Consider the following 21,575-nt stretch of genomic DNA (forward strand, 5'->3'; position numbering starts at 1 on the left):
TACACGGTAAAAGTGTCACTGATGTGTGTGGTATCAACAACTGCAGCTGTGTGTTATCTTACGTTGTTGGTGATCTTGTTGGCCTTCCTTGCGCTGACGAAGTTGACGCCCTCTGGATGAAGAGTGTAGGACTTTGCCTTTGTCATCTCGTAAGCCTCCTTGTACTTCACCTACCGTGACAAAATGAAAATGTTTATGTTTCAGTAACATGAAAACCAGACTGGCAAAAAGGTTTAATTGCCTTCAAGAGAACGGTGTAATTGGATGATCTGCGATAGCTGCAGTACTTACATTGCTGGTGACAACACTGTTCATCTTAGCCTGCTTGATGAGCGGGGTGTCGTGGGGCAGAGAGTAACCAGTGGGCATGAAGCCCTTATTGGCCTCCTTGTACCAGTTCTGTGGACAATGGGGAGAGACATGATGCATTTAAGCTTGAAAAACATACAGTATAAAGATGCACAGAAACACACAAACTTCATGAACAAAATAAGGCCAAAATCCCAAATGAAACCGAGTTATTATTACCACTTCTACGCTGACGACACACAGCTGTATTTTTCAGTTAAGCCACACGATATGAGTAAGATTGGTACCCTCCATGACAACCTGGCTGCTATGAAAGGTGCATTATGTAAGATCTGGAAATAATTTTAGTTTAAAACATTCAAAAAACGGAACTAACCCTATCAACAGAGTGTGACGATGTGACACCTTTGACGTTATGTCCAAGATGGCTATGTGTATTACTATCACATAGCCACTGCAAATATTCAAACTTATATGATGTATTTGAAATATAGCATGAACAGAGTCAATCTATAATTGGAGATACAATTCATGTCCACTGATGATAATAATAAGTTTTAAAACATTTTTTTTAAATATCAAATTTTACCAATAAAGGGAAAATTACATTATGAAATCAGACAACAATTTGCTCACAATGTTTTAGATGAACTTTAGAAAATGTTAGTCATTCTAGAGCCTGAAATAGGAAAGATATTAAAAAATGTTAATGTTTAAGCTTTGGAACTGGTGTCTATATCAAACTGAAGGGATATTTTGACTTAAACCTCTGATGTTTAATTGAGAAATCATATTTTGTACTTTTTAAAAACGTGAATGTGCATGGTCCTCATCCTATTCAGAATTTGTAAAAGAAAAATTCATACAGTTTTCACAGCGTCTATACAGTCATGCTGAATATTAGGAATACCATCTTACATCGCTTTGAATGTAGTTCGCCATGCGTGCCCTCTCGGTGTCGACAGTAACAGCAGGAGCGGTGTTGGTGCCCTTGATGTTGGCGTTGTAATCGTAGCGGTAGTGCAGCTGGATGAAGACAGAAGCAAAACAAGACATGATTATTTGCTATGAAATGAAATATGGACAAAAAATAGCCAACACTGTCAAGAACGTCGCTTACGTCGCTCAGGTTCACAGAGTTCTGCTTGGATGTCTCGTACACTGGAGTGTCCGTCACCACTGAGTAATCCTTGAAAGACTCGATACCTTTGGCTCTGTACTTGTTCTGGGATTTAAAAAAGACAAAGGACAAAGTGATTAGAGTTGAGTATGAGAGTTCATAAAGGATTTACTGGAGAAAAGAAGAGAAGCTCATAACAAAGAAAAAAAGGTTGTCTTGTACTCTTTTAACGTATGTTTCTATTTAAATTCATAAATCACAAGCAAGACCTTCCAGATACATTTAGTATTTTTTTCCCTTTATAATCAGACATTCACACCTTTTTAATGAGGCGCCCAAAGGATTTTTTATTTACCTTATTGTCATGCTATCAGTCATCAATTTTTCATGAAGTTTAGAGGTCCTCATCTCTGGAATTCATCTTGAGTACTTTCCTCTTTATATTTTATTTTTTTCTCTTTTTCTTTTTGCTACGTTTTTTTTACGTATTGGATTTACTTTAAACTGAACTAAACTAAATTGACAGGAAATTGTAAACAACGGCAAGAATTTAAAACTACATTTAAAAATAAATGAATAAACAAATAAAATAAATCTACCTTGTGCCTATAGTTTTAAATCAATTCACTGAAGAGCATGTAAAATAAAGGGGAGCATATATTGGAGGGGCTTACCTCACTCTGAAGATCACCAGCGTGCTTCACACGGAGGATCTCGGGCGTGTCCCAGGCGTAGCAGCCGATGCCCCTCAGGTAGTTCAGGTCATCCTTGTAGAAGATCTGAGGAAAGAACACAGCAAAGCATACACATTAAATGTCCCTGGCAGATGTGTTAGTATTACAATATAACAAGTGGATGTCTGTTGCTTTTGCTGTTGCCAAAAACTTGATTTGAGACTTGAGACTTTATGAGCTATAAGTCTTCTGCTGATATTCTTACTTGTACCCAGTACTCACGTCACTGAGCTGCTCGTTGACCTTGCGTGCTTGGACGTACACCTGCATGTCAGGGAGGCAGATCCACTGGTGCAGATACTTGCGATAGTGGATCCCGCTGACGGTGGCCTGAGTGTTGCGGGCAGACAGGATCTCCAGCATGTCTGGTGGGATGTGGTTCTTGGCCTTGGTCTTCTCATAGTTCTCGTGGTACAGACGCTAAAAACACGGACAACAGAAGGTTCTTTTTAGTTCTCACATTATGTACTGAATGCACAAACATGCAGACATGTAGGAGATTAAACAAACTGAACTTACATCCAGGACCAGCTTTCCAGCTTTGACACAGCGAGCAGTGGCGGGATCGTCCTCAAGAGACTTGGGCAGACTGTACAGGGACTTGAACTTCTCATAATCCTCCTTGTACTTCACCTGAAGTGGACAACAGGATACATGTTGTCTTTTAAAGGTGAACAATCAAACTCAGCACAGTAATAAGATGGAGTGAAATCAACAGAAGTTGTACTCACGCTGCTGAGGATGATCTTCTGCTGCTTGGCGTGCTGCAGGGCGTTTGAGTCGTGTGGAATCTGGTAGCTGGTGGCTTTGATTTTGTCCCAGGCGGCACTGTAGTTTTTCTGTTGAAAGAAAACATTATCCACATATTGCGTGTGAACATGGCGTTTACGAACCTTTAATCGACTAAAATGGAGAAATGTTCATGTTCACGTACGTTGCTGAAGAAGAGCTTGAAGTTGTGGCACCTGGCGTAGTCGTAGGTGTCCAGGACAGTGGTATACAGGTGCTTCTCCTTGTGATACGCCTCCCTGTAGTTGAGCTGTTAATTGCAATTGTTTAATTAATGCACAAAATGAGGTGATTTAAACTCAAACATTTTGTATACATGCTTTTGAAAGTTGAGGTCACTCACATCACTGGCCCACGTGTGGCCCAGCACAGCAGTCACATAAGCCGGGGTGTCGGTCACAATGGAGTAGTTGTTGAATTCTTTCTTGGCATCGTCTCTATATTTAAGCTGTAAGGGAAGATATTACAATGTTTTCTAAATGCTTCTATAAATAACAAAAAAAGAAAGAAAGAAAGAAAGAAAGAAAGAAAGAAAGAAAGAAAAATAACATCTCCAATGAAAATTAAACATTTCTAAAGGTCTCCTCTGATCTTCCATGTCGTTACTCACTTCACTCTGCAGCTCATAGGACTTCTTGGCACGCAGGATCTCTGGCGTGTCCCAGGCGTAGCAGCCCATACCCTTCATCCAGTTCAGGTCATCCTTGTAATACACCTATTGAATGATAATAGTAAAAAGCACTTAATCATAACAATAAAAGAAATAAGAAACTTAATTCATAGAGCACTAAGCTAGCTCAGCTCAAAGGACAACAAAATAAGACAATAAAAAGACAATATTAGACAATAAAAAAGGCATCTCTAATTGCTCTTGGTGGGGTATTACATAATTTTGGAGTGTAATTAAGAATAACTGCATAGCCTTTTTACTTGTGTGTTTTTGAAAACAAACCATCAGTACAAGATGTGAGAGCTTGTGAGGGATTATAAAACGACAGTTTGCATTATAGAGCGACCTGTTGTTCACCATGAAAATTATGTGCCAAATATGGAGAGAACATCTGAGTTTTTGTACAATGTCCTACTTCCAGACACATAAATGTGTTAAAGTGTGCACTGTATATCACGCTGATCTCTCATGTTATGCAGGTTTGTCTTGTGATGTGAGCTGTTTGTCAAAAAAACTGCAGTAACATTAAAAATCTCCAAGATTTGCTTTCATAATAACTAAACATAACTCAATATACATATAAAAATGATTATTTTGAGTACACTGCCCTGGATATCTAATACAAAATGTCAAAACAGTTTTTGTATCCACTGCCCTGAAGAGGGACGTACATCACTAAGAATCTCGTTGGTCCTGCGGGCACGGATGGCGTCCTCCTGTTCTGGGTGGCAGGTCCACTGGTGCAGGTAGGTGCGGTAGAGGACGTCACTCAGCATGTCCTGGCACCGCTTAGCAACCAAGTTAGCGATGATGTCAGGTGGGATGTGGGTCTTTGTCTTGGTCTGGTGGTAGTCCTTGTGGTAAAGTCTCTGTGAAGACATGCATATCATGGAAAGTTACTAACATATCATTACCTTTGTGAAACAGATTGGCCAAAATAAACCTTATGTGGATTATTATCTTGCATTGCCACATGCTGTAAATTCACTTGCTACAGGAAGATAGCAAGTTTACAATCTGCAAGACTAACCCCTCTTTTTAATTTATTTAATTTCTTTCTTAATTTAAATTTGTATCTGTCTTTTCATTTGGTGCTGTTGTTGCTATTTTTGCTATTTTTGCTATTTTTTGTTGTTTTCTTGTTCTATTTTTTGTTTGTTATTGTTTTGTTTTCTTGCTAGTTGCATGCTGGCTTTTTGAAAGAGCTTGAAAGGCTGCATAAGATGCAAACAGCTTTACTTATTAGTTACTTTACACATAAAGATTTTTGCATGGATTCTAGAAAATGTAAATCCTAAAATCTAGTCAAAGTAGTGTTAGGAATGCTTAAAAATGTTTTTTTTTTTGTTTTTTTTACAAAAGGCTTTCATAGTTCACTGAATATATTCTAATCTGTAAAATGCAGTGCAGTTATACCTATATCATTAATTTTTTAAAAAAAAACAACAACTTTGCTTTCATCATGCCTTGCAAAGGTTTTTAGATGCCTTGATGTGTATGAAATAAATGGACAAACAATAAACAAACAACAACAAACAAACCAATATCTTACCAGTCCCTTGTTCTTCTCCTGTGATCCACAGCGCATCACCTCAGGGAAGTCCACCAGGGTGCCGGCCATGTAGTGACCCTTGGCCTTCTCATGGGAATCCTTGTACTTGACCTGGTAGGATTCAGAATTAGAAAAAACTCAATTTTATTTACTTTTGTAAGAAAAAAAACATGATTCCATGAGCTAATCCCCATCGACTTCTATTGTATGAAGATGAGTTTGATGCTCACATCACTGGCGATCTCCCTGCCCTTCTTGCCGCTGAGTAGTGGGATGTACTGGTGGTCCAGCTGGTAGCTTGTGGCCTTCGACTCGTCCCAATGTTGTTTGTAGAGTTTCTGAAATCACACAAAGAGGGCTCAAAGTTTATGACAAAATGTGATTAACAATCAATAAATATCACAAATTAATGAAATAATAAAATGTTTTACATTACCTCGCTGATGATCTTAGACACCTCCCTGCTGTGGGCGAGCTGAGGAGTGTCCTCTGAGCCAATGTAAATACCCTTCTCTGCATTGAAGGTCTCTTTGTACTTCAGCTACAGGAGGAAGAATCAAAAGAATTTAGATTTTGATTTTGTTGCTGCGTGGTTCTGTGCTTCTTGAAATTGAAAAAATGTGAGGTTTTTTACATACGTCACTGAGGTTGGCGGCGTTCATCTTCGCCAACAGAATTTCAGGGCGGTCCACGATCAGGGTGAATTTTCCAAAGCATTCTTGGGCGTTCTTCTTGTAGAGTCTCTGCAAGTGAAAACACAACACTGAGGTGAGACTCAACAAAACACTAGTATTTCTACTACTACTACTACTACTACTACTACTACTACTACTACTACTACTTCTACTGCTACAAACAATTATCATAATAATAATAATTAGAATAATTAGAATTATAATAGTCTTATTTATAGGCGCCTTTCAAAGCACTCAAGGACACGTTATAAGACACAGTTAACTAATAATATAACAACTTATAATAATAACTTGACAAATTCATTGTCATAACCAGCAACACAAAAGGCGGCAAAATGTGCTGAAAGAAAAATAGCCGAATGAAAGACTGAGTGCAATACAGTAAACATACCTCATTGAGAATCTCCTGGGCCTTCTTGACCTTAACGTGGTCAACAGAGTCGGCTGCCATCCAGCCGCAGCCACGGAGCCACTCCAAATCAGCTTTGTACACATTCTGAGGACAGAAAGCAAGATAAAAACATGGTGGCATCCTGACAAAAACCTGGCATTCAAAGGGTAAAAATTCTGAAAATTAATGAATATTTAATATTTATGATTAGAACTGAGGTTGGTTAAAAAAATCAACTCAACTTAAGTAGAAAATAATATAAATGTATAATATTTTTTAACTTATTTTGTGTGCAGAGTGATACGAGTGTGTGTAATATGAAAGCAGGCCCTAAGAGTTAAAAAATCAAATAAAATATAAAACATACTAGGCCCAATTATTAAGACAATTCATTCTATGGGTATGATTAAGACGTCCTAGGTTGGTGTGATTAACACTCACATCACTTTGGAGGTCATAGGCCTTGCGGGCCTGGATGACGTCGTTCTGGTCTGGCAGACAAGTCCACTGGTGCAGGCGGCCGGTTCTGTACAGGTCATCATTGACTTGTCTCTGGCATTTCTTAGCCAGTTCAAACTGCAGCATGTCCACCGGCAGGCGGAACTTGGTCTTGGACTTGTTGAAGTCCTTCTTGTACAGAGCGTCACTGGCAATCTTGGCTGAGTTCAGAGCCAGCATGAGCAGAGGGTCGTCCTGGACGCTGAGGGCTCCGATGTGGTGACCAACCTGCTTACGGTATCCTTCATGGTAATTATGCTGCAGGACAGACAAAAATCATTATTTCAATACCGCCAGGCTCTCAGTTAAATCAGCTACATATTCTTTTAATGTAAGGATGCAACTTTGTCTACTACTCACTTGACTCTGCACTTTGGTCGTGTGGATGCACTGCTTGATTGGTACGGCATCTCCAGGCATAAAGTAACCTGTGGCTTTGACCGAATCCCAAGCTTTGGTGTACAGATGCTGCAACAGATGAAAACAGATATTACAGGTTTATGACGATGCATTGCTGATCAAGCTGATAATAACAGAGCAGAACTTTGGCACTACTGAATTGAGCATGAGGAGAAATCTTACCGGGTGGACGTTCTTAGCCACCTCTCTGGCCGTGACGAGAACTGGAGTCTCCACAAGTGTGTACTTGGTCTTGTCCTTATGCCAGGCCTCACGATACTTGGCCTAAGCAGGTGACAAAGTCAAAATTCAGTTACCAAAAAAAAAAGAACCTAAAAAACTGTTATTGGCACTATTTTTTAACAATAATATGCTGGAACGGGCTGTTGGATATGTCCATGCTAAGGTGGGCTGTCGGACATTTCCGCACTGGAGCTGGCTGTCGGACATTTAAGTTCTGCTAATGGCCACATTTATCACTGAGCAACCGTCCACACAGTGGCTGCGTCCACACAGTGGCTGCGTCCACACAGTGGCTGCGTCCACACAGCGGCTGTGGCTGCCCTAAAAAATTCCAAACAATGTCTGGATAGTGGTAGAGTCCTCCTCACCTCGTTGAGGACCTCAGCAGCATTCTTGGCACGGACAATGTCGATTCTGTCAGATGGAACCATGAACTGCTGTTCATCCAACTTGATACGGTAGCCTCTCTGTAAAACAGCGAGAATATGTGAGACATATGAGAACAATAATTCTGCAAATTACTTTGCATGCATTTTGTCAGATTTAAATACATTTATAGATATGTTTAAAACCAATGGATATGAATGTCTGAGATTTCACAAGTAAAAGTCAAATTGTGGTCAGACTTACATCAGCCAGGATCTTCTGCGCGTTCTTCACCTTCATAACCTCCACAGACTCATGTGGCATCCATCCACATCCACGCAACCACTCCAGATCAGCTTTGTACACAGCCTGTGGAGGAAAAACAAACACGTGTTTATGTTTATGTTTTCATGACATTAAAGATAAACAGGATACAGACAATAATCACAATGTTACAATGATAAAATAGAAGTATGCAGTTTATATTAGAGTTGTTTCGATACCAATATCCATAAAATATATTGGTATTCTAAAATGCTGCAGCGGGTATCTAATTTTTTGGTATTTTCTTTTTAATTGTGACTTTTAAAAGCCTATTATATAAGTTATTTAATGATTTTCCATATTTTTTTTCTCTCTCTTTCTTTTTTAAGGTAATTTTCAGGTCACCTTTAACTGATTTGATTTGCAGTTGAGTTGCTGAATCCATTTTTTTCCTTGTTTTTGAAGGAAATCAAACCAATTTGTTGACATTTTAAAGGTTCAAATACTTGTCAAAGCTGTTTGAACACAGTACATGAAAAAACTAATGCCAATCCAGGATTTAAAGGGTTAAGACTTCACAAATTTAATTTAATTTTCAAGGCCTGCTATTTATTTATTTTTAAATAAATTGGATACATTTTAAGACTTTTCAAGGAGTTACAGATACCATGTTGCAGTCGTCACCAAACAGTCTGAATATGTCTCATTGCTCACATCACTCTGCAGGTCGTACGCCTTTCTGGCCTGGACCACATCGTTGGAGTCCGGCAGACATGTCCACTGGTGCAGGTGAGTTCTGTAGTTGAAATCGTTGACCTGAATCTGACATTTCTTGGCCAGCTCAAGATTCAGCATGTCCACTGGCAGGTGGAACTTGGTCTTGGCCTTGTTGAAGTCCTTCTTGTACAGAGCGTCACTGGCGATCTTGGCTGAGTTCATTGCCAGCATGATCAGAGGGTCGTCCTGGACACAGCGAGCACCGATGTGGTGGCCGACCTGCTTACGGTATCCTTCATGGTACTTGTACTAAAAGAGAGTAGAAATTAAATGTTGATGAAGAGCCAGAAAGTATCTCATTTAGGAATCTGTTATGTTGTTATCTTATCTAGATTTCATTCTTACGTTGCTGATGATATCTCTGGAAGCCCTGGCCTTCAGCACGGAAATAGTATCCTCCTTGATATTGTAGCCTTTGGCCTTCTGGTCATCCCATGCCTTTGTGTACAGTTTCTGCACAGAGCAAGAAAATACGATCAAAAAGACAGAATGACAGAGTGTCAGCAGATCAAATTCACAGAAATTATTGTAACAAACTACGGGCCTATGGCAAAAAAATGATACATGAACAAATTTTCTCTTATTTTTGCTTAGTACCAATTGATTTTTGGGATTCACCAATTTTTTGTTTTTCTCTTAGGTGAGAGAAAATTGTACAAGTGGTCAAGAGCACACTGATTAAGTTAAGAGAAAAACCTCTCATGTTCACAGGCCAAAAATTGTTGCATAGTGCAAGAAAAAACAAGTTTTACATTTGAGGAAAAAAAAAGGGGGGGATATATTAGGGGATAGTATTGAGTACAAATGTGAGGAATTTTTAAGTAACTTCAGTATTTTAATCTCATCCCATTTTCCACTTCTACTCCACTACGCTTCTGAGGGAAATATTACACTTTTTACTCCACTATTTTTATAAATATCATCATATCATAGGCAAGGCAGCTTTGTTTGTATATCACATTTCATACAACAGGGCAATTAAAAGTCATTTACAAAACAATTAAACATAAAAATAAAATAAAGGATAAAGATTTATATTAAAAGAGTAGAGAGATGACATATAACATGTAATTAAATACTAAATAATTTAAAAATGTAAAATCCAGTTTAAAAATAAGATTGCAGGGGTTACCTATGAGTAATAGTAAACTCATGATCAAGTGGGATTCAGCATTGAGCACACCTGAGTAAGAGTAGATTTGGATGGTTAAGAGCGTTTGATGAATCTGGAGTTGAATTCTATTATATTTTCTCTTACCAGAAAATAAAGAGAAAATAGAAAAATATTTAAGAGAACATTGCTGCACGAGGCCCTAGATCTTTATACACTTTATACAATCTTTATACAATTTGTGTTAAGTTTTAAGAACTTCAACACAGGCAGACGGCTGCTACGGCGCTTGTAAAAATCCAAACTTACATTGCTGATGTTGACAGCGTTGGCCTTTGCCAGTTCAGCGGCGGGGTTGTTGGGTGGTATGTGAATGGTGAGCTTGTCCTTATCCCAGACTTCCCTGTATTTCCACTGTCAAACAGAAAAACAAAGACAAAAAATAATTTCACAAAACATTTAGTGTTTTAAATCCGCTAAAGAGAACATTTAGTGCGCCAGAATGTGTTCATACTCACACCACTGAGGTTGTCAGCGTTTTGCTTGGACAAGACAATAGCCGGGAGGTCGACCACACTGGTGAACTTCACGGTGCTCGGGGGCTGGCGGTACAGCCTTTCATTGATGATAGTCTGAGCATGTCTAACTTTGAGGACGTCCACAGAGTCCTGTGGTGACCAGCCGCATCCTCTCAGCCACTCCAGATCAGCTTTGTAGACGGCCTAAAAAACAAATATGATTTTTAACCCCAACACCATTATGTTGTTGTTCTTGTTGGTGTTGTATTTGTCAGACTGCAGGATGTCTCAGAAAAATGGGTGAGGAGATTTTCATCAACTTTGTTGGATAAATTTATACGTTCAAAATGTCGGGAGTGAACTGAAAATCTATTTATTTTAATTATTTACTTGTTTATTTGATAAGGACAAATGCATAAAATATTGCATCATGTATAAAATGTAAAGTTGATGCAATGCATACTCGTTTAGGTTTTAATAATTAAGACAGCAAGCATAGGATTACTAAACTTGTGGTAACACTATACAAAAATACAATATATGCAATAAAATACAGGAAAAAAAAAGTGAAATTGAAGACCAAAATATAAGACGATCAATTTAACAAACATACAGACTCCAACACCCCTCAGCTGTGTGGCAGTACTTTAAAAAAAGAACCAGGGCCCTGAAGAAACGAACATGACTTTCTGGATGCCATGTTTTTGGGGCCTTCTTTGCTCGGTTCAACTCTGACTCTCCAAAAAATGGTCTAAAAAGGCCTTTTACTGTCATTTTATAATCATGAGAAAAAAACAGATTCACAATTGAAGCATCGGCATATGTTAATGAAAACCTAACCTGACTTTTTAATTTCCTTAAATTATATTTACTTGATTAGATCAAGGTGTGTATGGTTAATATTGGGGCAGAAATTAGGAATATTCATGTTTAAAATAAACTTTTTTTTTTTTATAAAATTGAAAAACGGGGATAGGATTTGATAAGTATTCACTTCCTTGTACTCCTTTTCGGATATGAAATACTTATGTTTGTTTACTGAATATATCCGATGAGCATTGATTGCTTTTTTTTATTATTATTATTATTTTGTTCTCCTATTTTATTTGGAATGTTAGACTTAGACTATTTAATGAAAAAACAACATTATAAAAATTTTTTTACCAACTGGCATCATTGTGTGTACCATAGGGGGTTAAGGCAAACTCCGTTTTGGTAATGATACTTTTCGGTGTATAAAAAAGGAGTAAGTTTAGAGTTTACAACAAACCCCAAATAATCTGCTTTTACTTCATTAACTCTCTACAAGCCTGTTTCACTCCACATGAACTACTTACGTCGCTCTGTAGGTCGTAGACCTTTCTGGCCTGGACCACATCGTTGGAGTCCGGCAGGCAGGTCCACTGGTGTAAGTGAGTTCTGTAGTTGAAGTCGTTGACTTGATTCTGGCATTTCTTGGCCAGTTCGATTGTCAGCATGTCCACGGGCAGGTTGTACTTGGTCTTGGTCTTGTGGAAGTCCTTCTTATAGATGTTGTCACTGGAGATCCTGGCTGCGTTGGCGGCCAACATAATCAGCGGGTCGTCTTTAACACTGAGGGCGCCGATGTGATGGCCGCATTGCTTGCGGAAACCGGCTTTGTATTTGTACTGAAATTTTGAGATGGAAATATTTTCATGATATGGATCATTGCAGTGAAATTATAAATTGCTGCAGAAGAGTTCAGCTTGTGAAGAAAGATAAAGACACTTACATCACTGACGATGTCTCTGGAGGCTCTGGCGGCCAAAACAGAAATTGCGTCTTTGGGAAGGAAGTAGCCTTTGTTGATGGTGTCCCAGAAGCCTTCATGATAGTATTTCTGGGGAAGCAAGAATTAGACTGTTAGGGCGTCTGATATATATGCTGTGAGCTGTATACCATCTAACTATAAGGAGAGGAATCTCTGTCAGTCTGTCTGTTGCTCTTTAGTATATTTCAAGAACCGTTCATCCAATTTACTTCAGTACGTGGCAGGTGTATTGTGAAATAGGTTCTGAATCTCAGTAGGAGTATTCCTGGTTAAATGCAACACTAAAACAAAATTTATAAAAATATTGAATAACTTTACTCTCATAAAGTGTAGTGTCTCAAAAATTACTTCACATGTCAATGGTCTCCTTTTGGTTATACTGAAATATTAAGTTTGTAAAAAAAATGTCTTTTTCATAATTTCAAAATTACAATTCAATAAATTCACTCTTATATATTAAAATGTCCCCAAATATTTAATTCACTCTTAGAAAAATCTGTTAGAGAGAAGATACGCAAGCGGTTGTTGATAAATTTAGCTTGAAAATCCTTCTAGTTTAAAAAACATAACAAATAGTCATGATTTTGTGTCAACATTTATAAATTATTTTGATGCACTTGCACCATTTAAGGGAAGTGTTGAGAATGAAGTTGTTGGAATGAGTTGTTCTTGAAAAAATCTGCAACAGATACCACAAATCAAGCGAGCACGCTGTTCCCAACACGCATGTTTTAAACTGGCACTGCACCAGTAATACCAAATACCAGTACATATAGAGCAGACAGCTTCCTTTAGACTAAATGTGCTTAAAAAGTCAACAATAACTTTCCATAATCATAAATTCTTCACACTTTGGCAAAATTAACTAATAAAGATATGAAAAGCAAGTAACTGATATTATAATTGTACTAATTAGTTACATTACGACATAAAGAGACACTTAATTACCCGGCTGGTGTTGAGTTTGTTCTGCTGGGCCAGGACGATCTCTGGGGTGTCAGGCATGACGTGAATATTGATCTTATCCTGATCCCAGGCAGCGGTGTACGCTTTCTGTAAACAGCAGATTAACAAGAGAAACATGGCTTTATCCGAGTCATGGAAGATTATTATTATTAGCAAACACAACTTTTGCCTTTAGTGTCAAATAAAAACATTTAGCCAAATATTTGTTATAACACTTTCAGCATATTAAAAAAAACAAACATGTGCTATGTACCTTGTCCATGGTATGGGCATTGGCCTGAGCGAGGGCATATGGTATGTCAGTTGTGTTGGCAGTGAATTTGAAATTGCTGGGATGCTGACGGTACTTCCTGTCGCTCAGGATCTCTGCTGCTTTCTTGGCTTTCTCCACATCAATCGAACCAATTGGCACCCAACCTGTTCCCTTGATCCATTCCATGTCGGCCTTGTAAACAGCCTGCGAGTCACAGCGGGAGAAAAAAAAAGGGAGTCACATTGATTCTTTTAAAATAAAAATTAAAAAAAGGAAAACAGGTGCCAGACGCTTATAGTTTAAAGCTTTTAAAGACCTTTTCAAGGTCATTTTTGTTACCAAAAGGAACGAGAGACTCAGAAGGAGTTATTTTTCTGACACACCATACAGAATATAAACTCCATTTTGAAAAAATGTTCCAATTTGTGACTTCAAAATCATGGGTAAAGAAGGGTCCAATTTGAAAAATACTTAAGTAAACATTTAAATAATTTTGTGAAGAAGAAAAAAGAACTTACACATGAATACATTTAATTTTTAAAAAATGTTTGTGGTATTTAAGACATCACAAATTTGAAATTTATGACTATTTATTGACTATTTAGTTAGAAAATTTTAATTTAAAACATTTTAAGACTTCTTTAAGGAGTTACAGACACCATGTTGCAGTCGTCACCAAACAAAGTCTAAAAAATTTCTTATTACTCACATCACTCTGCAGGTCGTACGCCTTTCTGGCCTGGACGACATCGTTGGAGTCCGGCAGACAGGTCCAGTTGTGCAGGTGAGTTCTGTAGTTGAAATCATTGACCTGAATCTGGCATTTCTTGGCCAGCTCAAGATTCAGCATGTCTACTGGCAGGTGGAACTTGGTCTTGGACTTGTTGAAGTCCTTCTTGTACAGAACGTCACTGGCGATCTTGCCTGAGTTCAGAGCCAGCACGATCAGAGGGTCGTCATTGACGCTGAGGGCACCGATGTGGTGGCCGACCTGCTTACGGTAGCCTGTCTTGTACTTGTACTGTGCAAAGAGAAACATTGAGATGATAATTAACAGAATACTGCACAAATAAGCACAAGTCAATATCAAACAAAAAAGAAATCTTAATGTGCATTACGTACATCACTGATGATTTCTCTTCCACGTTTGGCGGCAATAACAGAGATAGCGTCGGCTTTCATGTTATAGCCCTTTCTGAACATCGCCTCAACACCTTCCCTGTAATTTTTCTGAGGGAGAAATGAAAATAGATTCATTATGAAATTGAAAATCATGATGCCTGTAACACTAATATTCATTACTATGGATGTAGGTCGCTCGCTCAAGTAAAAACAGACAAAACATACGTGGCTGATGTTGTAAGCATTGGCTCTGGAAAGCAGAATCTCAGGAAGGTCAGGTGTTACGTGGGTCTTAATCTTGTCAGCCTCCCAGGCGGCAATGTAGTTTTTCTGTGGTGAGAGAAGAAAAAAAAATACATGAATAGTAAAAACCAGTCAGTTGCATGAATTATATTTATTTAACATTTTCTTTAAAAAAAAAACAAAAAACAAAAACAAGTTGCATAATTTCACCTCAAGCACTGTCCTTAGGGTATCTCTTTAAATACTTCATTTTATGCCCATATGTAATGTGCACCTGCTCTATAAGGTGACGCTCAAGGAATAGGACTTAAACTTTTTAATGCCATTCTGAATGAAATTTAATACCAATTTTACAATAACTGACATAACAAAACAAACCAAATAACCAAAACGGTGATTATGGACAATTTTGACCAAATGTTAAAAAAATACAGATGGATAGATAGATAGATAGATAGATAGATAGATAGACAGATTGATAGATAGACAGATTGATAGATAGATAGATAGATAGATAGATAGACAGATAGATAGACAGATGTTACCAATTATTCTGACACAGTAAAATGCAACACAAGAAAAAAGGATTCAGACCTTCCATGTCCCAAACATTTTTAATACTTATGAAAGACTAATTTAAGACATTTCAATACCAATTATGGCCTAATCTTTAATGAATTCAATGCCTTTTAAGACTTTTTAAGGATCCATGGGACTGTAGAACGGCTTAAGAAATTAGTTTGAGATGTTTGTTACAACTTTCTTAAACAATATCGTTAACCAAGGACAAATAAAAACTTATCATAAATACTTAAAATTTGTCATGCACCACACCACAGGAAAAGATGGAACAAAAATGCAAAAACGTTGTAAAAGAGGGATGTGATATCCTTTACCTTGTTAATGATTTCAGCATTTGTTTTGGCTAAGACCATGGGTATGGAGGACATGTCGGTCGTGTATTTCTGTTCGTCGAGTTTCACCCTGTAGTTTTTCTCGCTGAGAATTTTGGCAGCATTTTTGGCCTTCATCACATCAATTGAACCGATGGGGACCCATCCTACGCCTATGACCTCATCCATGTCAGCCTTGTATACGGCCTGTTTGGAAAAGCACATACATGTAAAGCAAGACAAGTTGGTATATGCTGAGATATGCTGAACATGCCACAGGAGGACTCACATCACTCTGAAGGTCGTAGGCTTTCCTGGCCTGGACAACGTCATTGGAGTCCGGCAGACATGTCCACTGGTGCAGGTGAGTTCTGTAGTTGAAATCGTTGACCTGAATCTGACATTTCTTGGCCAGCTCAAGATTCAGCATGTCCACTGGCAGGTGGAACTTCGTCTTGGACTTGTTGAAGTCCTTCTTGTACAGAGCGTCACTGGCGATCTTAGCTGAGTTTAGAGCCAGCATGATCAGAGGGTCGTCCTGGACGGAGCGAGCACCGATGTGGTGGCCGACCTGCCTGCGGTATCCTGTCTTGTACTTGTACTGATGATATCAGCAGAAAATGTTTCATGTTATAACTGCAACACCTCTCACATTATGTTGAATACCAGCAAGCTAATCATGTAACATGTTCGGAACAGTATGAGTCACTCACATCGCTGACGATGTCTCTGGAGGCTTTAGCAGACTTGACGGAGATTGCATCCCCAGGGAGGAAATAACCTTTGTTGATCATCGCCTCAAAACCTTGTCTGTAGAGTTTCTGAAAAGTAAGATAGATATGAAAAGTTAAGTTAACAGTTTTGACAATTAGAGGTAAAATTATGGCAATCAAAGGTCTAGTGTGTAGAATTTAGAGGCATCTATGTGATTCTGTGATTTGGCAGACTGCAACCAACTGAAGATTCAGTGGACGACGATCTCAAACGGATGGCGCCTATTGAGTCCATTGCTTTTCTGGCACATACACCAAAAATGGTTACTAGCTGGTAGGTTTAATTCCCTGATATGTGGCTCGCTGAATATGCGCAGTGGTTATATTGTCATTTTTATTACAATAATTTTATTATGTTGATCTGTTTTGTACACAGGACATCTATTGCATGTCTGTCCCTCTTGGAAGAGGGATTCTTCCTCAGTTGGTCTTCCTGAGGTTTCTGTCATGTTTTCCCCGTTAAAGATTTTTTTTTGGGGGGGGGGGCTTTGACTTATCTGCTGTGAGGGTCTCAGGACAGAGGGATGTCTTATATTTATTGATTGCAATTGTGGCAATTATCTAGTGCTACTCTGTTTGCCTGGCACCTGACATCAGTCTTGGTATATTTGTGAGCTGCCACTTGTCTTTCCATGCCCCGATGAAGATTGTAATTTAAAAATGCATGGGCATCAAGTCCAAAATAAGAAAAAACAAGTCTAACCTCTCCCTCTTTTTTTCAACTTGACTTGGTGTTTCTCTAAATTGCTTTTCTTGGCTCCAGAAAACTTTTACAAATATAAAATCTCCATTGATCAAAGATTCGTAATAGAAAGAGTCATAATTGACCTTGTTTGCAGTTTGTGGTGTCCTGTTTACAGTCTAACAGACGTCTCTTTTATAATTATAGTCTATAAGGAAAATGCTTTTTGGGCCACAGGGGATTTTTCGCTGCAACACTACCAATGTACACTGAGAAAAAATGGAGTCAGTGCTAAGCTGTGTTCCTGGGGGCCTTTGCTATCCAGACCCAGTGTATGGATTATTTGTTGTGGGCTATTGCAAAAACAACATGACGGACTCTGTGAAAGAAGACCTGCTCCATATGTAGACATCTAATTCTAAGGAAACAAAAACAAGATTCTTATTTTTCGGGTAATTACTCTCTAATGAAAACATAACTGTTACATAATATTCCATGTCTGTCAATAGATGCCCCTAAATCTTACATACTACACCTTTAATTCTGAAAAGCTTTTCAGTATAACATGTGCAGGGACCATCTTATCATTATACTTACCCTGCTCACGTTGATAGCATTCTGCTGAGAGAGGATGATCTCAGGAGTGTCAGGTTTGATGTGCAGCTTGGTCTTTTCCTTCTCCCATGCCTCAGTGTAGAGATGCTGGAACAAACCGCAAATAATTACAATGTAACTTGATTCTATTGACTCGGAGATCCCACTGTTTATCAACATACCCATTATGTACTATAGGCACTTTCACACCGAAATACATTTGTACTTTGCCAAATAAAACCATAAATTCTAACCTTGTTCATGGTCAGAGCGTTGTTTTTTGCCAGCACAATGTTAATGGCATCTGTGGTGCTGGTGAAGGGAACCGTGCTGGGGTGCTGGCGGTACTTCCTCTCACTCAAGACTTCTGCAGCCTTCTTGGCTTTCTCCACATCAAGGGAACCTATGGGGACCCAGCCCAGGCCCTGGAGCCACTTCAGATCAGCTTTGTAGACAGCCTGTGGATAAAAGTAATGCAAAATTAAATTCCAGACATACTTGGTGGCATGAAAATGAAATCAAGACTGAAAGAAACCAATCAGCACGGGGAGTTACACTCACATCACTCTGCAGGTCATATGCCTTTCTGGCCTGGACGACATCGTTGGAGTCTGGCAGGCAAGTCCAGTTGTGGAGGCGGGTGATGTAGTTGGCGTGGTTGACCTGAATCTGGTTCTTCTTGGCCAGTTCGAAGGCCAGCATGTCCACTGGTAGGTTAAACTTGGTCTTGGACTTGTTGAAGTCTTTCTTGTAGAGAGCATCACTGGCAATCTTGGCTGAGTTCAGAGCCAGCATGAGCAGAGGGTCGTCCTGGACGCAGCGAGCACCAATGTGGTGGCCAACCTGCTTGCGGTATCCTTCATGGTACTTGTACTGGAAAAAAAATGAAATAATTATTGATTAGAATAACAGTAGAATGGGAACCAGAGCCTTCATCTATCAAGCCTCTCTCCTGTGGAACCATCTTCCAGTTTTGGTTCAAGAGGTAGACACCATCTCCACAGTTTAAAGTAGGCTCAAGACTTTGCTCTTTGATAAAGCTTATAGTTGGGGCTGGCTCAGACTTGCCTTGAATAAGCCCCTTGTAAGGCTGCTATAACTCTAGTCGGCTGGGGGACTTCCTAAGATAACCCGAGCTCCTCTTTTTCTCAAGACTTTCCTCTTTAATAAAGCTTATATTTAGGGCTGGCTCAGGCTTGCTTTAAACCAGCCCCTAGTGAGACTGATATGTAGGCCTCAACTACTGGGGGACAGTCTTTGTTGCACTTTCCTCTTCTCTCCTCTTTTCTCTCATGCTGCAATAAAGCATGTTACTAATTTGGCCTCTTCCCAGGAGTCATTAGGCTTTCTTGCCATGTCATTTTCTTGGATTGTGGCAGCACTTGCTGCCGTTATGCCGTTGATGCCCACTGCTACTTTTATTATTATTATTATTAGTCATACTTCTATTATCATTACTGCTGTTATAACTGCTATTATTGCTACTAGAATTATTATTCTTTAATATGTACTACTGTAATTGTTAATACTCATATCTCTTCTGTCAGTACAGTTATTCGTGTTATTATTGTTGTTACTGTGCATCTTTGTTTCTCCTCTCTCTTGGGCTGACCATCAAAGAGTCTGATTTCTACTTGAGGTCTCTGCCTCTTAAAAGGAAGTTTTTCTTTGCCACTGACTCATAACATGCTTGCTCTTTGTGAGAATTACCATTTCAGTTGTTGGATCTCTGTGAATTAAAGTATGAATTAGAGTATGACCTAGACCTGCTACACCTGAAAAGTATCCTGAGATAGCTTTTGTTAAGATTTGGTGCTAGATAAATAAAAATATTAATTTAAAACTGAATTGAAATGTTTGGTAAAAGTGCCATGTAAAATAAAGGGGTAAAATAAAATTATTCCTTTACAATAATCTTTTAGCAAACTAAAAATAATTGCACAGGGAAAAATGCATAGCACATTTATAATAATAATGATTTACATTAACTTTTTACTTTTCATTATATATGTGAAATGAAACACTTACATCACTGGCAATACTCCTGGCCTTCTTGGCTGCAATGACGGAAATGGCATCATTGCGCAAATCGTAGCCCTTCTTCTTGGCTTCTTCATTTGCCTGCTTGTACAGTTTCTGTAAACAAATGCAATCAATTCAGAGAGGTTCAATGCATAAAGTTTAACATAATATCATATTTGTTAAATTTCATATGGAGCAATTGAAAATAATCTATATACACAGCTAGCTCTCCCAACATAACTTTTCCACTTACATAGCTGTAGTTAATGTTGTTTGCTTTGGCCAGAAGAACATCCATAGCGTCAGGCATGATGTGGATCTTCGACTTTTCATTGTCCCAGGCTTCAACGTATGCTTTCTGCAGTCATAGAAAACAAGAATACAAGAATTTATTTCCGTTATGAACTCTGAAAGTAAGCATTTTGATGATTAAGTCATTTCCTTATCATATCCATATGAAGTCGATTTAATTGTTTGATAATATACAAAATGATTATTTGAACATGATTTCATACCTTGTTCATAACCTGAGCGTTGGCCTTAGCCAGCACCATGGGAATGTCTTCAGTGGTGAGTTTGAATTTGAAATTGCTTGGGTGTTGACGGTACCCTCTCTCAGCCAGAGCTGCAGCAGCTACCTTTGCCTTCTCAACATCAATTGAACCTATAGGCACCCATCCAACACCCTGCAACGTCTTGAAATCCTCCTTGTACACAGCCTGGACAGAAAAAAAGGTGTATCATGACAAAAGACATTACAAAACTTAAAAATATACAGCTAACATACACAGTAAACATGAAAACTTTCCACTATAAGGATTCATACTCACATCACTCATTATGTCATACGCATGTCTGGCCTGGACGACATCATTGGAGTCTGGCAGGCAAGTCCAGTTGTGGAGGCGGGTGATGTAGTTGGCGTGGTTGACCTGAATCTGGTTCTTCTTGGCCAGTTCGAAGGCCAGCATGTCCACTGGCAGGTGGAACTTGGTCTTGGACTTGTTGAAGTCCTTCTTGTAGAGAGCATCACTGGCAATCTTGGCTGAGTTCAGAGCCAGCATGAGCAGAGGGTCGTCCTGGATGCAGCGAGCACCAATGTGGTGGCCGACCTGCTTGCGGTATCCTGTCTTGTATTTGTACTTGAAGAAAAACAAAAATCCATGGTTACATGCACCGTAATTAATATAATGTTACTGTTTCTCATTGTTAAAATCCAACATCTTACATCACTGGCAATGTCCCTGGAGGCCCTGGCTGCAATGATGGATATGGCATCATTACGCATGTCATATCCCTTTTTCTTGGCGTCTTCATGTGCCTGCTTGTACTTTTTCTGTAATGAAAGACAAATACCCCAGAGACATTAGTACATGCTTTTTCTCTTTCTAAGTATGACTGAGAGGTATTTACACCTACTTATGACAGGAAAATATCAGAAAAATCATAGCATATCTCCAAGCCCTAATTTAAAATAAAGAACTTTGTAGCCTTGTTAAAAAACTGCCATGAAAAAACAACTTATTACTGATATTACATTAGACCTAAATGAGAGTCGTTTCACCCTTGTGTGTTTAATTTTCCACTTACATAGCTGAAGTTGACATTGTTTGCTTTGGCCAGAAGAACATCCATAGCGTCAGGCATGATGTGGATCTTCGACTTTTCTTTGTCCCAGGCATCAACGTATGCTTTCTGCATTCATAGAAAACAACAACATGAGAATTTACATTATTAACTCTGCTGATACACATTTTTATGAGACAATGTCCTCATCATGTCAGTACAAGTAGTTATTT

General features: G+C 38.7%; 1 protein-coding gene across 1 annotated transcript in view; it reads right to left on the reverse strand.

Annotated features, from left to right (window-relative positions):
* LOC121948713 (nebulin-like) overlaps positions 1–21,575 on the reverse strand; it is an 86,779-nt gene that overhangs the window by 34,566 nt on the left and 30,638 nt on the right. The window contains 45 exon segments of the mRNA XM_042494125.1: positions 63–170; positions 292–399; positions 1,228–1,335; positions 1,430–1,534; positions 2,104–2,208; positions 2,386–2,583; positions 2,683–2,796; positions 2,895–3,002; positions 3,098–3,202; positions 3,296–3,400; positions 3,563–3,667; positions 4,294–4,491; positions 5,175–5,285; positions 5,405–5,512; positions 5,611–5,715; positions 5,813–5,917; positions 6,261–6,365; positions 6,702–7,016; positions 7,119–7,226; positions 7,341–7,442; positions 7,769–7,867; positions 8,031–8,135; positions 8,745–9,056; positions 9,153–9,260; positions 10,228–10,332; positions 10,437–10,640; positions 11,774–12,085; positions 12,190–12,297; positions 13,177–13,281; positions 13,448–13,651; positions 14,157–14,468; positions 14,570–14,677; positions 14,795–14,899; positions 15,709–15,912; positions 15,995–16,306; positions 16,419–16,526; positions 17,758–17,862; positions 18,009–18,212; positions 18,316–18,627; positions 19,783–19,890; positions 20,030–20,134; positions 20,292–20,495; positions 20,607–20,918; positions 21,005–21,112; positions 21,367–21,471. Coding sequence (XP_042350059.1) covers positions 63–170; positions 292–399; positions 1,228–1,335; positions 1,430–1,534; positions 2,104–2,208; positions 2,386–2,583; positions 2,683–2,796; positions 2,895–3,002; positions 3,098–3,202; positions 3,296–3,400; positions 3,563–3,667; positions 4,294–4,491; positions 5,175–5,285; positions 5,405–5,512; positions 5,611–5,715; positions 5,813–5,917; positions 6,261–6,365; positions 6,702–7,016; positions 7,119–7,226; positions 7,341–7,442; positions 7,769–7,867; positions 8,031–8,135; positions 8,745–9,056; positions 9,153–9,260; positions 10,228–10,332; positions 10,437–10,640; positions 11,774–12,085; positions 12,190–12,297; positions 13,177–13,281; positions 13,448–13,651; positions 14,157–14,468; positions 14,570–14,677; positions 14,795–14,899; positions 15,709–15,912; positions 15,995–16,306; positions 16,419–16,526; positions 17,758–17,862; positions 18,009–18,212; positions 18,316–18,627; positions 19,783–19,890; positions 20,030–20,134; positions 20,292–20,495; positions 20,607–20,918; positions 21,005–21,112; positions 21,367–21,471 — 6,900 coding nt within the window.

Source organism: Plectropomus leopardus, chromosome 10 (assembly GCF_008729295.1).
Source record: "Plectropomus leopardus isolate mb chromosome 10, YSFRI_Pleo_2.0, whole genome shotgun sequence".
NCBI lineage: Eukaryota > Metazoa > Chordata > Actinopteri > Perciformes > Serranidae > Plectropomus > Plectropomus leopardus.